The sequence below is a fragment of the Alosa alosa genome, chromosome 1 (assembly GCF_017589495.1).
Source record: "Alosa alosa isolate M-15738 ecotype Scorff River chromosome 1, AALO_Geno_1.1, whole genome shotgun sequence".
Classification (NCBI taxonomy): Eukaryota; Metazoa; Chordata; class Actinopteri; order Clupeiformes; family Clupeidae; genus Alosa; species Alosa alosa.
This window is the reverse complement of record NC_063189.1, coordinates 4,334,900-4,350,484: the sequence shown is the minus strand read 5'-3', so window position 1 is coordinate 4,350,484 and position 15,585 is coordinate 4,334,900. Positions and strand designations below refer to the sequence as shown.

Below are 15,585 nucleotides of genomic sequence, written 5' to 3'. Positions count from 1 at the left end.
CATATAAAGGTGTGTTAGAGTGTCTAGTTTCGTAATTAAAAAAAAAAGCTAAAAACGTAATATTACGTTTTTGGCACTCAATGAGTTAAGCAATCTCATTTCAAAACATGACTGCCCAGTGAGTCCAAGCCCAGCAGGAAATAGCCATGCGGTCAGTCCAAGCCCAGCAGGAAATAGCCATGCGGTCATCAGACACCTGATACAGCTCAAGCCGGACACAGACTTTGGTGTGTGTCCCCAGCTCAGGTTTGTGTTTACACACACGCTTCGGCCAGACATGTGTTTAAGAGACTGGGCCTGGAGACCCTGCTGCATAATATACAGTGCTAAATAATAAACAGTGACAGGCCGTATATTACTGTTCTTGTTCCTGGCATGCTGGATCATGCTATACACCCCCAACAGCATCACCATATGCAGCTGGAATAATCGCAAGAGATGCACGCCACAACTGACATTTAGAAAAGCGTAAATTCAGCCAAAGAAGAGCAGCAACCCTCTGCATTACGATAGACAAAGACAATAAAGAAACAGACATTAGGCTACACAATTAATCGATGTTTAATCGAAATCACAATGTGAACTAATGCAAGAAGTTAATTGCAGAGGCTGCCATTAATTGTGGAGCTCCCAACTCTGTCCCAGTGTTTAATCTGGTCACATCTATGATTGTTATATTCATGTCATCCTCCTCATGTGACAGACAGTGAAGCTCACCTAACAGGAGTGCTGTGTTTCTCCTTCACTAGGCGTGCTTACCAATCAAAAGTGGCCCAAAATAAAGTGAAATTTGGAATAATATTGAACTGAAGCTTGACATTGAAAAATGATACCTCAAATCAAGTCACAATATCTGTCAAACAAGATGCAATCAGATATGTTCCCTAAATGCTGAAGCCCTAATAGGCATGTTGGACTTGAGCTGTTGTCTCCTCTGGCACTCCATGAAATCAGCCACTGACAAATCAACTCCAGTTTGACAGCCAAAACAAAACATAGAGAGGAGGACAGATGGGGCCACAGCCTCTGAGATGTGCAGAGCATGTTATTACTTAGGCATGTGGGCCTACACAAATTAGTAGAAAAAAATATTAATTGACTGCATCTAAAAGGCTAAGACAAGACATACTCAAACTCAACCCAATGTGCCATGAATAAGGGGTTACCTAAAGCTCAGAAGGCCAATGTGTGCTTGTATACCTCATCACATAGGGAGGGGTTTAAAGGTGTCTTTTTAGTGTCTAAAAACTGAAATGCGACCTCTTGACGCACATGGGAGGAACATTATGAAAATTGATTTTGCAGTGACAGTTTTAATTGCGCTGCCCTGGGATTATGGGACAAATGAGGACAAGAGCGAGAGAGGGGAGAGAGACGTCATCAAAAGTGGCGCATTCTCTAATGGCCAGGTAGCATCTAAGCATGATACCAAACACAGTTCATTCTTGTTGTTTCTGGCACAGACACTGATACAATCTCTGATTCTAGTACTGAGCACTGACTGACATCAGGCAGCTTCTGAGGTGTTCGGGCTCGGATGTTTAAAAAATGAAGAATGGAGTAGAGTCCATTCACAAACGACGGCCTTGACACTTACAAAGGGTTTGTAATGAATTATCGTTGGCCCTGAAAAGGTCTGTTTGGATTCTGCACGGACGACTGGCTTTCAAGTGCATACCTTAAAAAGCCATAGGGTAAATATTAGACCAAATGCTAATGTATTGCAACACAGAGTTGTACTCAAGTGTTTGAGTCACCTAGGCATTTCCTTGGACGTGTCCTGCGTTATCTTGAGTTAGTCGAATGAGTGTAGATTAGCAAATGTGTTATTGCAATCAAAACTCTCCCTCAAAATCACTATTTGCATAGTAAAGTGCATTTGTATTTAAAGTTCACCGACAACAAATAGAAGTTGGTAAGATACTGTACGTAATCTGCACCAATTAAGATTTCTCAGAAGTTTAAACAGGTGAGCTTGACCTCTGACCTTACCTCAGTCTCGAGCTGGACCAGCTCCATTTTGGGCCAGGGTTCTGCAAGTTGCGCGAGAGGCATTTTGTTGGTACTTCGGTACTTTCACTGCAAAAATATTTTCAGTTTGCCTTCAAACGTCCGTTTTTGAGACGGTCTGAAGAGATGGTTTTCGGTTCTAGTCGCTGGCGGCCCGATGCTGGTTAAATCACTGTCTCCAAACTCCACTACGCTGACTGAACGCGCATATTCACACAGAAGACGTTTAGAAATAATTAAAAAAAAGTCCTCTACAATGACGTCGATGCTCTCCCTCTCCGTGCAGAGGTAAATACTGGTCCTGTGCGAGAAGCAAGGACTAAGTTGTCGATTCTTCGATTAGAAGGAGGGTAGGGTTCTCTCGCAGGTTAAGACAGGTTTAGACGCGAAAATGCAACCGGAAAATTGAATCGTCTGAGCGCAACTGCAGCCGAGGTCTCGCTTGCCGTAAAAGGTCAGCGTGTAGCTTTTGTTGTCTTTATGGAGAATGGTCGTCCTCTAGTCCTTGATTTGTGTGCACTTCAAATTCGCCCGAGTTTCGCAATCGCGTCTCTTCCCAAAAGAATGCGTGAAAGGGCGACCCTGTCCCGCCAGCCTGCTCCTCGCCGGAATCGAGTGCTCTCCTCAGCATTTAGCGTAAAGGCGCGCTGACTCAAGCTGTCATTGGCAGCCTGCACACAAGCTTCGGCCAGCCCCTTTCTGCGCTTTCTCTCACGAAGATTTGACTTGACGGCCTCCTCTGGCTAAGCACCGCAACTGCAACTCCACTCAGCAACTCTTGCCTATGAAATGTCTATGATGATTACGCCAATGTAAACATTTTCAGACGGCACCAATGCCTTGCTCCACATCATCCTTGCAAACGCGAAGACCTCCGTAACTAACAGTGGCCTAAGCGACGTAAGATATGCTGACAATGTTATAACTTCCACATACATCAAAACTCTTGTACTCTTGGGGCGATTGTTGTATATAATTTGCACAAATTACTAGTGATATTTATATAATGTCCCCTCAGTTGACGCCTTCTCACGCAAGACCACCCCCAGTGCCTTGCCCGTGTTAGTTACCACGGGCAACAAGGGGCAGTTGGCCAACTAGCTTGCAGAGATGCAGAATTAAACACAATGCAGAATATATTTCCTTTGAACATATTCTTTTTGAAAGCACATTAACAGCTTCCATAATCAAATGTATGTTTCATTTTCAAATGTACATTCTGATTCTATTCATTTCTAATGCATGCATTCACTATTATAGGCAATATGAAATCTCCATAAACCTTCATCCACACACACAAACACATAACCTAATCTAACACAGACCTGACCAATCTAACCAGACAGGAGGTAAACCTACTATTGATTATTGAATATGAATTTGTGTTAGGAGACGTTACATCAGTGGTGTGTGTCAAAACGTTTGCTTGCAGTCTCTGCCCAAGAAGCAGCTCATGGGCAAGATGGATGGCTTATTGATTGAACACACCCTTAGCTGGGCCTATTTGTTCCTGTCGGCATTCCTGAAGCTGCCTGCACATGTCATTATGGCCCATTCTGATGACTGCGGGGCGACGCCGTTTGGACCAACACATCATACTGATCTCAGATCAGATGTCTTAGTCATAGTGTTCTAAGGAGCTGAATCAGAAGAGAAGTATGTCGGCTCTATAGTGTTCTAAGGAGCTGAATCAGAAGAGAAGTATGTCGGCTCTACAGTGTTCTAAGGAGCTGAATCAGAAGAGAAGTATGTCAGCTCTATAGTGTTCTAAGGAGCTGAATCAGAAGAGAAGTATGTCAGCTCCTTCGCCAGGCAACAGTGGCTGCTCTATTGGTTGCTCATGGTGACGCTTGTCATCCGTCTCTTTCCATTCTGATGAAGCTTCATATTTCATCCTATAGGCCCCTACAGTATATCATATATTCTACCTATATATATATATATATATATATATATATATATATATATATATATATATATATATATATACATATACATATATATATATATATATATACACATATACATATATTCTATCTATATTCTAGTGTCTACTAGTGGCTTCTCCTTTCGTGCCTTCCAGAAGATTCCGGCTGACCCTGCCTGTCAGGTCAAGCACAACGCACACTGACCCCATCCCAGAGCACCGTCGCTCAGCCCACTCTGCTGAGATGCAAGACAGCTGTGGCGACGCAGCGCTTTCCAATAGAAATGAAATAAGCTACAAACATATGAATATGAATGACATTTGGGTTTATGCAAATGTGTGTGTGTGTGTGTTTTGATCAAAAAACAGTAAACATAAACTATACCAGCATAACAAGAGTTGAAAGATGGAAAACACTCTTGCATAATAATGTTTTATGATGGACTGTGATGACATCATTTGAATGAATAAAATGCATTAAGTCAGTGCTTAATTCATTCAGCCGAAGAACATCAAGTGCGAAATGTGATTTAGTTTTGTAAGCCCCACCGCTAGAAACGCGACTCAAAATGACATCTGCAATTTTCCAATGGATTATTACGGGCCATTCTGAGTGTCCAGCAGGAGTAATACATTTCCTGCACGCCAGCTCCCATTGCAGTGGACAGTCCATGTGTGGGACTTAAGCCCTGTTCACATACCCTGCCTGGCCAAAAAAAAGGTCTCACACACTCTAATATTTCGTTTTGATTACGGCACGCATTCGCTGTGGCATTGTTTCCACAAGCTTCTGCAATGTCACAACATTTATTTCCATCCAGCGTTGCATTACAGTAATCTTTGGCCAAGATCTTGTATTGACGACGGGAGATTCGGATCACTGCAGAGTCCTCTCCAGCACATCCCAAAGACTCTCAATAGGGTTAAGGTCTGGACTCTGTGGCGGCCAATGGGGTTAAGTTGTGGACTCTGTGGTGGCCAATGGGGTTAAGGTCTGGACTCTGTGGTGGCCAATGGAGTTAAGGTCTGGACTCTGTGGTGGCCAATGAGGTTAAGGTGTGGACTCTGTGGTGAAAAGGATGTCTCACGCTTCCTGGACCACACTTTCACAATTTGAGCCCGGTGAATCCTGGCATTGTCGTCTTGTCATCATGCCCGCGCCATCAGGGAAGGAAAAATCCATTGATGGAATTACCTGGTCATTCAGTATATTCAGGTAGTCAGCTGACCTCATTCTTTGGGCACATAACGCTGCTGAACCTAGACCTGACCACCTGCAGCAACCCCAGGTCATAGCACTGGCCCCACAGGGATGCTCTTACCTATCTACTTAGTTAAATCCAGGTGGTGACCTTTGTTTTGGCCAGGCAGTGGATATGGCAATTCACTCATCACCCATCGGCTTTTAGCATCAAAAGTTTAAATTATTTAAATTTTGTCACATATTTCATGTGGCCTGTGGTCCTTACGCCTGTAGTCGCTGAATTGTATTAACATTGCATGCTCTCTTGTCTGTAGTCGCTGAATTGTATTAACATCACACGGTCTCTTGTCAGTAGTCGCTGAATTGTATTAACATTGCATGCTCTCATGTCAGTAGTCGCTGAATTGTATTAACATTGCATGGTCTCTTCTGTAGTCGCTGAATTGTATTAACATCGCATGCTCTCATGTCTGTAGTCGCTGAATTTTATTAACATTGCATTCTCTCATGTCAGTAGTCCCTGAATTGTATTAACATTGCATGCTCTCTTCTGTAGTCGCTGAATTGTATTAACATTGCATGCTCTCTTCTGTAGTCGCTGAATTGTATTACTGTAACATCACACAGTCTCTTGTCTGTAGTCGCTGAATTGTATTAATATTGCATGCTCTCATCTGTAGTCGCTGAATTGTATTAACATTGCATGCTCTCATCTGTAGTCGCTGAATTGTATTAACATTGCATGCTCTCTTCTGTAGTCGCTGAATTGTATTAACATTGCATGCTCTCATGTCAGTAGTCGCTGAATTGTATTAACATCACAGGGTCTATTGTCAGTAGTCGCTTGCAGTCTGAATCAGGCTTTAATCTAATAGATCCTGTGTGATATAGGACTGCAGACCGCAGTTCTCTGTGTGTGTTTGTGTGTGTGCGTGCGTTTGTGTGAGTGAAGGTGTGTGTGTGTGTGTGTGTGTGTGTTCTCCTGTGATAAAGGAGCTCAGATCTCTGTGCATGTGTGTGTGTGTGTGTGTGTGTGTCGTTGTGTGTGACGGTGTGCTGTCCTGTGATAACGGAGCTCAGATCTCTGTGCATGTGTGTGTGTGTGTGTAACGATGTGCTGTCCTGTGTAAAGGAGCTCAGATCGATGCACAGAACCTGCAGTAACCTCTGGACTCAACTGAAGAGGGACTGGAAGTATTACCTGCCTGAGGCTCTGTGACTTAGGCTTGTGTGTGTGTGTGTGAGATGGTGTGCGTGTTTGTGTGTGTGTGTGTGTGTGTGTGTGTGGTGTGTGTGTGTGTGTGAGATGGTGTGCGTGTGTGTGTGTGTGGTGTGTGTGTGTGTGTGTGATGGTGTGCATGTGTGTGTGATGGTGTGTGTGTGTGATGGTGTGCGTGTGTGTGTGATGGTGTGTGTGTGTGATGGTGTGTGTGTGTGTGTGTGATGGTGTGTGTGTGTGCATGTGTGTGTGTGTGTGTGTGTATTTGTGCTTGTTATGTGAGAATATAAATGGTCACGACTGGAAGAGGACTCTGAGGATACGACCGTAATTACGCCACCTAGAGGTCAGAAATCAATCATCCACTGGGGTACAAGTTCCCTTCTCTCCCTTCTCTCTCTTTCTCTCTGTCCCTCTCTCCTTCTCTCTGTGTCCCTCTCTTCTTCTCTCCCTCCTCTCTCCTTCTCTCTGTGTCCCTCTCTTCTTCTCTCCCTCCTCTCTCCTTCTCTCTGTGTCCCTCTCTCCTTCTCTCCCTCCTCTCTCCTGGTCTGTCTCCTTCTCTCCCTCTCCTGCCCCACAGCCCCCATGTCAGTCTCTCCATGCTCTCTCTCTTTCTCTCTGTCCCTCTCTCCTTCTCTCTGTGTCCCTCTCTTCTTCTCTCCCTCCTCTCTCCTTCTCTCTGTGTCCCTCTCTTCTTCTCTCCCTCCTCTCTCCTGCCCCACAGCCCCCATGTCAGTCTCTCCATGCTCTCTCTATTTCTCTCTCTCTACCTGAGTTCAATGGAATGTAGCGTTCTGCTTTACCATGAGTGATGGGCTCCAGCCAGAGTTTACGCTGCAGCTCTTTACTCTGGTCTGCCTTTCACTACTGCACCACACACACACACACACACACACACACACACACACACACATACATTACTACTCACTACTGCACAAGGGTGCCATATCAATCAAGCAACCTCAATGCGGGCAGTTTCACTCAATACATCCCCCACTCTCACTCTCTCTCTCATTTCAAATGGCTTTATTAGCATGACGGTTGTTTTACAGTGTTGCCAAAGCATTGCTGTATAAAAATAATACAATAATAATCATGATAATAACAGTAGTGATAATAAAAATAATGACAGTGAAAAAAACAACAATAACAACCAGCAGTAGATGGAGCTCCACTCTGTCCCTCCATCATGGCAGTAGATGGAGCTCCACTCTGTCCCTCCATCATGGCAGTAGATGGAACTCCACTCTGTCCCTCCATCATGGCAGTAGATGGAGCTCCATCACGGCAGTAGATGGAGCTCCACTCTGTCCCTCCATCACGCCAGTAGATGGAGCTCCACTCTGTCCCTCCATCACGCTCCACTCTGTCCCTCCATCATGGCAGGCTTGGACAAACTGCCCCTCTCCCAGTATTATAATCATTTATTACACGGCTCTTCACAAGGCAAGTAGAACGCTCCCTTGACTTGAATGGGCTTTCCCAAAGTTCTAGCAGTCATTATTTCTGAGGAAAGGACCTCTGAAAAAAATAATGACCGCTGTCAATGACAACGGAGTTTGTGCTTCTAATTCAGGTATTTCATATCACTACGCAGGGACTGGAACTTCATTCAAAAGTGAAAGCAGACGGTTGATCAGCTGTGTTCTAAAGAATGTTTGATTCAAGTTCAGCGCGTGTTGTTGCGAACTATTTGTTTCTCAGCAAATGCCACGATGAACGGTAAGAAATATGCTAGGCTATGTAGGCTAAAGTCATATCGTGGGGAGTTTATTATTTCGTCTTGGCAAGTAGCCGTGTAATAAGCAGGATAATGTAGAGAACGCCGGTCATTATTGGGAAAATAAGTCCCTTCAGGGCGGAACGGTTCGCCCAGTCGGGACTTATTTTCCCAATAATGACCGGCGTTCTATACATTATCCCTTACTTGATCTGCGCTGCTCAATAAGTCGAAATAGGGTTTTTTTTGGAGAGTTTTATGAAGAATTCAGCTCTTTCTTTTGTGAATTCATCTCTCTCTCTCTCTCTCTCTCACACACACACACACACAAAATGCATTAACATACACATTAACATGTACAAACCCAAGCAAACACACACATGACATAGCCATGCACAAATATGCACACACATACGTAGATGTATTGCATGTACACACACTGCACAACTACCTATCCTATATTTTGCATATCCATACAAATGTGTACTGTATGTTTGAAAAGGGACTTATTTTTGTGCAGTCTTTTCCAATGACATCACTCTGCACACTACAGGGACTTAGGAAGACGTGACACACACACACAACCGCATATACAGGCGCACACACACACACACACACACACACACACACACACACACACTTCTTTCTCACACACATGCACACATGATCAACATCAGACAGACATAAGAGCCACACATACACACAAACACACACACACACACACAGCTCAGCAAGCAGCAGGTTCCCAGTGCCTGTTTACACTGTGATGAGAAGGGATGTGTATAGTGGCAGAATTGCCTGTCTGTCTGCCTGTCTGCAGCACACACATCTATCTCCCACACACACACACACACACACACACACAAGCAACATCAGACAGACAGTGTTGGTGGTCGAACCCTAGCGTGGGGGGCTTCACACCAGAGTGTGTGTGTGTGTGTGTGTGTGTGTGTGTGTGTGTGTGTGTGTGTGTGTGTGTGTGTGTGTGTGGGTGTGTGTGTGTGTGTGATGTCAGAGAGCTGGGCTCAGCTGCACAGGGTGGGCTTCCCTTTACCAAAGACCTGGGGGCTGGAGGGGGACCTGGAGGGGATGTCCCTGCATTGACCGCTGCCCTGAAGGATCATGGGAGAATGACTCAGCCTTGGCAGCACGTGGTTGAGCGGAGGGAGGTCTTTCCCCAATGCGTTATTTATTTACACACACACAGACACTCACACACACACACACACACACACACACACACACACACACACTCACACACAGACACACACATACACACACACTCACACACACATACACACACACTCACACACAGACACACACATACACACACACTCACACACAGACACACACATGCATACACACACACACACACACACTCACACACAGACTCTCACACAGACACACATACACACACACACACACACACACACACACACACACACACACACACACACACACACACACACACACACACACACATGCATACACACAGACACACACACACACACACACACAAAGACGGACACACACACACACAGATGAGAGACGCCAGGACTGAGACAAACGAAATGGCAGGTTTGAGTCACGAAGCAGCAGCCTGGCAATTACGCCGAGCAGGCGTGAGCTGACATTGTAATTTAACTTCATTTTCAATTTGCTTGGAGCTTCAGAGAGACACTAATACACACATACACACACACACACACACAAAGAGCATAGGGAGAAACAGATGGAGCGCCACAGAGACAGAGAAAAACAGCAAGAATGACAAAGATGAATCCCGGGATGTGCATTATTTATAACTGACAGATTAAAGATGAATCCCGAGATGAGATGGTCATTATTTAGAGCTGACAGATTAGAGCACTAATGTGCTCTTTCAGGGTGGGACTCTCTCACTCTCTCAGATATGCAGCATAGGTTGTGCAATCAGAGGCACCTGCTATCTTCACCTGCATAGCTTCTAATCCATCCTAACCACGTCAGGGTTATGAGAGTTGTCCGCCACCCTGCCGTGACCCTGGAAACCACACAGACACACACACAAACACACACTCTGTCTTTCACTCTCTCTCTCACACACACACATACAGACACAATGCATAATCACACACATATACACATTCACAAACCCAAGCACACATACCACTGACATGCACACACACACACACGAACACGTGTACACACACTGCACAATTATCTTTGCTATTTTGCAAAAATGACTTACACAAAAAATACAAACGTTTTTTGACAAATGGCAATCGGCTCCAAAGGACACTAGTTATCTCCGCCAGCGTAGTTATCAACCAATCAGAAGTCAGGGGTACGAGAGGCGTAGTTTTTAACCAATCATAAGTCAGGGGTACGAGAGGCATAGTTTTTAACCAATCATAAGTAGGTCAGGGGTGCGAGAGGCGTAGTTTTTAACCAATCATAAGTCAGGGGTCCGAGAGGTTTTTAACATAAGTCAGGGGTACGAGAGGTTTTTAACCAATCATAAGTGGGTCAGGGGTACGAGAGGTGTCAGACGACCTGCGGCGACCTTGGAACCCCCCGGCGGCTCACCATCAAGACTGTTTTCTTCTGGTATTCTTCGTTGGTGGGATGATCTACCTAATGCTCTTCGTTCTAGTGATGACGTAGGAATCTTCAACAAGCTCCTGACACTCATGGTTTGTATAATGTTTATGGTTATTGATGATATTATTCTGTTTAATTCTATTTAGTCTAGCTATTTACTATAAATTGTTCATTTTAATGTTAATGTAATGTTTATTGATTTGTAAGTTGCTTTGGACAAAAACATCTTCCTAAATCCCTAAAACATAAAAACATAAATGTACATTTAAATGTAATGTAAATGGATAAGTCCAAAACTCACGCTATCATGCACTATTTATTATTAATTTGATACATTTTTGATAAGAATGATGTTTTCCCTAGTTTCCATTATGGGGTGTGTAGTGCTGCATTTTTTGCTAGGCATGAGTGTTAGCTGCATTGGCACAGGCTGCGCCTTATTTATAGAGGGGAGTAGTGCCTGATTTATAGAGGGGAGTAGTGCCTTCGTTTTCCCATTTTGGTTTGTCCGTGCGGCCTACAGAAAGGGCCAGAAATCACTCTGACAGGCTAAACCAGGTTTTCGTCTGCTGATACAACACTGCCAACAGAGCTCTTGGGCCGCGTGGGGAGACTGCGCGGTCAGTCGATAAATAACAAGAGATGTTATGACAGGGCTTTCAAAAGAGCTGTACTGTGGAGAAAGTCTACGCATGTTTGGTGCAACGAACAGAAAACATCCAGTCCGGCATCAAGAGCGCCGAGTCAGCCATGAGCAACGCACACGCAGTCTCCACAGCATGGACACAAACAAACAAACAACACTGTCGAACACTGATCCCAAATAAACACTGATCCCAAAACATCAACAGAATCCCATATAATGCTAAACACCCTTCCGATAGAGATACATCTAAAGGCAATGCTTGCATGCCTACTTCCAGACTGAAGCATGCAGCATGAGTCTCGTGTGTGTGTGTGTGTGTGTGTGTGTGTGTGTGTGTGTGTGTGTGTGTGTGTGTGTGTGTGTGTGTGTGTAAGTGTGCGTGCGTGCATGTGTGTGTATGCTCTCAACGCAATCACAGGCTTGTGAAGTGTGCAACTCCTCCAACAGGGAGAATTAATGAGCTGCTCAACGCCAATGAAAGTACAATTAGCCCACACGGCCTCTACTGAGAGGAGAGAGGCTGAGGATGAGGAAGAGAGGCTGAGGAAGAGGTGGTTGATGAAGAAGGTGACGCAGTAGGAGGCCTCTGCCTAATAATCAGAGATTATTTTGTCTTAGGCAAAGCCAACGGCACTGTCACAGACAACAAACAAGCATTGGCACATACAGTATACTCAAACAGCAGCTATCACAGAATCAGGAGCCGAACTAATAGTGCACATAGTGCATTCAACACATGCTGGTAGGCAAACTACTCGATCTTGGTGTTAAGTATGCGGATGACACTGCCCTTGTACCTAAAACCCGGAAATACATCACTGGATGACTTTGAGGAAGAAGTAGTGCTTTATTAAATGGTGTTCGGACAATTTTCTGGCTGTGAATGCCAGTAAAACAAAAGAAATGGTCATTGATCTTAGATGTCACACGGGAGAGATACCACATACCATTGTCAACGATACACCTATGGAGAGAGTCAACACTTATAAATACTTAGGAATTGAAATAGATGACAGGCTGGAGTTTGATAAGTGTGCCACCGCCAAAGTTAAAAAACTGCAACAACGGATGTGTAAGGGTCCTGTCGTGTTTTGTTTTCCCTGTTTAGTGTTTTCCTTCATGTCTTCATCTCTTGTTTACTTCCTGTGTCCTGTTCCATGTGTTTCTTTGTTTGTTTTGCCATGTGTTTCTGTTCCCTGTGCCCGTGTCTCCGCCCCTCTCCTGATCCACGTTACCCAGCTAACAATTTGTGGTTCCCAAAACGTTCTGGGAACCATAGTTTTTGGTTTCGGGAACGTTAGTTTTTGGTTCCCAAACGTTCCCCGAAGGTTAGTTTTTGAGTAAGTTTTGGTTCCCATGGAAAGTTTGCTGAATGTTCCAGGAACGTTAGTTCTTGGTTATATAAAACGTTCCCTGAACGTTCCCCTAACGTTATCTAAAGGTTGCAACCTTTAGAGAACCTTCCCCTAACGTTAACATTAATAGTCTGTTAATTATGGTTTCCACCTGTCTTGTTTTACCTTGTTCATTGTCCACCTGTGCCCTGTTACCCCTGTGTATTTAAACCCTCTGTCTCCCCTCAGTCTTCGTCGGTTATTAGTCTATGTTTAAAATAAAGATTCTTGCAACTCTGAAGATTGCCTTGCCGTACTTTGCCCTACGTTCAAGCTCCGGCTAGTGATGGGTAAATGAAGCCTCGAGCGCTACTCGACACATTTCCCTAATGTGCCGAGTAATGTGCCGAAGCTTTGAAACATGGAAGACAAGGAAAACACAGCGACATCTGGTGGTTTGCATAAATTATCGCAGCCACGGATTATTTAAAAGAATGCCTACACCGTTCAACACAATGCCAAAGCTTCGAAATGTTCTCATTCATTACATTAAAAGTGTTGCAAGAAATTTGCATTTCTGTTTGTCTCAATTCAATACAATAAAATACGATTAGGCAACATAATGCCGTCACTCGTTATCACGTGAAGATTGGTGTTGGAGTGAAATCATGTGTTATCCCAGTCAATGATCCAATCGGTCTCCCATCCACTTAACGACCGCAGTAGACACTACTTAGCTTCTGGACCAGGACGAAGTATTATCAACCTCAACACGCTATGGACGAGAGTGAAAAGGAAACGACCAGGCGCCTAATTAAACCAAACCCTACATGGCCCGACATGTTTTGACGATTCATGAATCAAACTTTCAATAAAAGGAAAATATTATGTCAGCCATTATTGTTAAGCCTACATAGAAATTATTAGCCTGTAATGCTTTCAAATTACATGATTGAAGTTGAGACAAGATTGCAACACAGACACGTTTTAATGTCATTGTTCTAAATGGCAAAGCTTTAGGCTAGGCCTAGGCTATTTCTTCTAAATTTCTATGTGCATGATATTATGGATTATGGACATTTTCTGGAAAGAAAAGAATGTAAATTCCTAAACAGAGAAAGCATCCTATATAAAACAGGGCTACCCACAAATTTCGCCAGACTCTTGCAATACAACACAACTCATTTCGACACTAGAGCGGGTGCCCTGGTTTGTGCAATTCAAAGCCTTTGAGTCAGATTCCGAAGCAGTCACGTGGGTGTGTGTCCTAAACGAAGCTTCAGACATCACACTCACAAACTGAGGCCTCGTTGTCATCAGTCACGTGATTTTTATGGAAACGACACAAGCCTCGAACCGGGGCTTCATCTGGCACGCCCCTTTCTGCTCGACACAAGCTCCGAAGCCTCGCTTCATTGGGCACATCACTAGCTCCGGCTCCAGTCCCGATTCTGGCTCCAGTCCATATTCCGGCTCCAGTCCTGATTCCGGCTCCAGCTCGCTCTCCAGCCCCGAGTGAGGCTCCTGTGCCGGCTCCTGATCCTGCTCTGACTCCGGCCCCGAGTCAGACTCCTACACCGGCTCAGGCTCCAGTCCCGACTCCGACTCCGGCTTCAGTCCGACTCCGGCTCCAGTCGCGGTTTCGACTCCGGCTCCAGCTCTCGCTCCGCATCTGTCTCCAGCTCCCGCTCCGGATCTGGCTCCAGCTCCCGCTTACGATCCGGCTCCGACTCGGGCTCCCGATCCGGCTCCGACTCGGGCTCCCGATCCAGCTCCGACTCAGGCTTCAGCTCTGACCGGTCGTCCATCGGGCCGTCCGCCTGACCCGCCGTCTCTGACCGGCCGTCCACCCGGCCGTCCGCCTGACCCTCCATCTCTGATTGGCCGTCCACCTGGCCGTCCGCCTGACCCTCCATCTCTGATCGGCCGCCCAACAGGTCGTCAACCTGATCATCCGTCCCTGGCCAACCGTCCGCCTGACCCTCCGTCTCTGACCGGCCGTCCGCCTGACCCTCTGTCCCTGTCCGGCCGCCCGCCTGACCGGACAGGCCTGACCGGCCGTCCACCGGGTCGTCCGCCTGATCCTCCATCTCTGACCGGCCGTCCGCCTGACCCTCTGTCCCTGTCCGGCCGTCCACCCGGCCGCCCGCCTGACCCTCCTGCCGTTAGTGGTTTATGTTTAAAATAAAGATTCTTGCAACTCTGACGATTGCCTTGCCGTACTTTGCCCTACGTTTGGGTCAAGCCCTTGCAACCGTGACAGGATGTTTTTCCTGAGGACATTAAATAGTTTTATTGTTGACCGTTATATCTTGCAGCTTATAAAGTGGTCCTCCAGAGCATCTTGTCTTTTGGTTTGATTTGTGTTTTTGGTAACATGCGCAAGCAAGATCAATGAATAAATGTGATTTTAGGTGCTTTTTGAACGTAGCCAGTGTGGGGGCTTAGCGGGAGAGGTAGACTGTTCCAAAGGGTGGGGCAGCAACACAGAAGGCTCTGTCACCAAAAGTCCGTAGCCTGGAACGGGGATGACAAGCTGGTCCTTGCCAGAGGACCTCAGGGACCTTGGCTGGGAGTGATGCTGGATGAGATCGGAGAGGTACTGGGGAGCAAGAGCATTGAGGCATTTGTATGTAAGGAGTAAGATTTTGTAGGTGATGCGTGACTTCACCGGGAGCCAGTGAAGCTGCTTGAGTGTGGGGGTAATGTGTTGCCATCACTTTGTGTGTGTGAGGATCCTGGCAGCCGAGTTTTGGACACGCTGTAGCTTGTCCAGTGCTTTGGTGGGAAGACCATAAAGGACACCGTTACAGTAGTCCAGACAGGAGGTGATGAAGGCATGTGTCAGAGTCTCCGCAAAAGTGTCTGACAGTGAGGGCCGGAGTCTGCAGATGTTTTTGAGGTAGAAGAAGGCGGATTTGGTGATGTTACTGATGTGAGCT

General features: G+C 45.6%; 1 protein-coding gene across 2 annotated transcripts in view; it reads right to left on the bottom strand.

Annotated features, from left to right (window-relative positions):
- The window catches only part of rps6ka1 (ribosomal protein S6 kinase a, polypeptide 1), a 100,253-nt gene extending 97,583 nt beyond the window's left edge, over nt 1-2,670 (bottom strand). The window contains exon 1 of one of the 2 annotated variants that reach the window (XM_048248816.1): nt 1,993-2,670. In XM_048248816.1, the coding sequence (XP_048104773.1) occupies nt 1,993-2,055 (63 nt within the window). In that variant the 5' untranslated portion in view covers nt 2,056-2,670. The remainder of the gene's footprint in view (nt 1-1,992) is intronic. The other variant, XM_048248825.1, reaches the window with a different exon arrangement.
- Between the last annotated feature and the right edge of the window lie 12,915 nt (nt 2,671-15,585).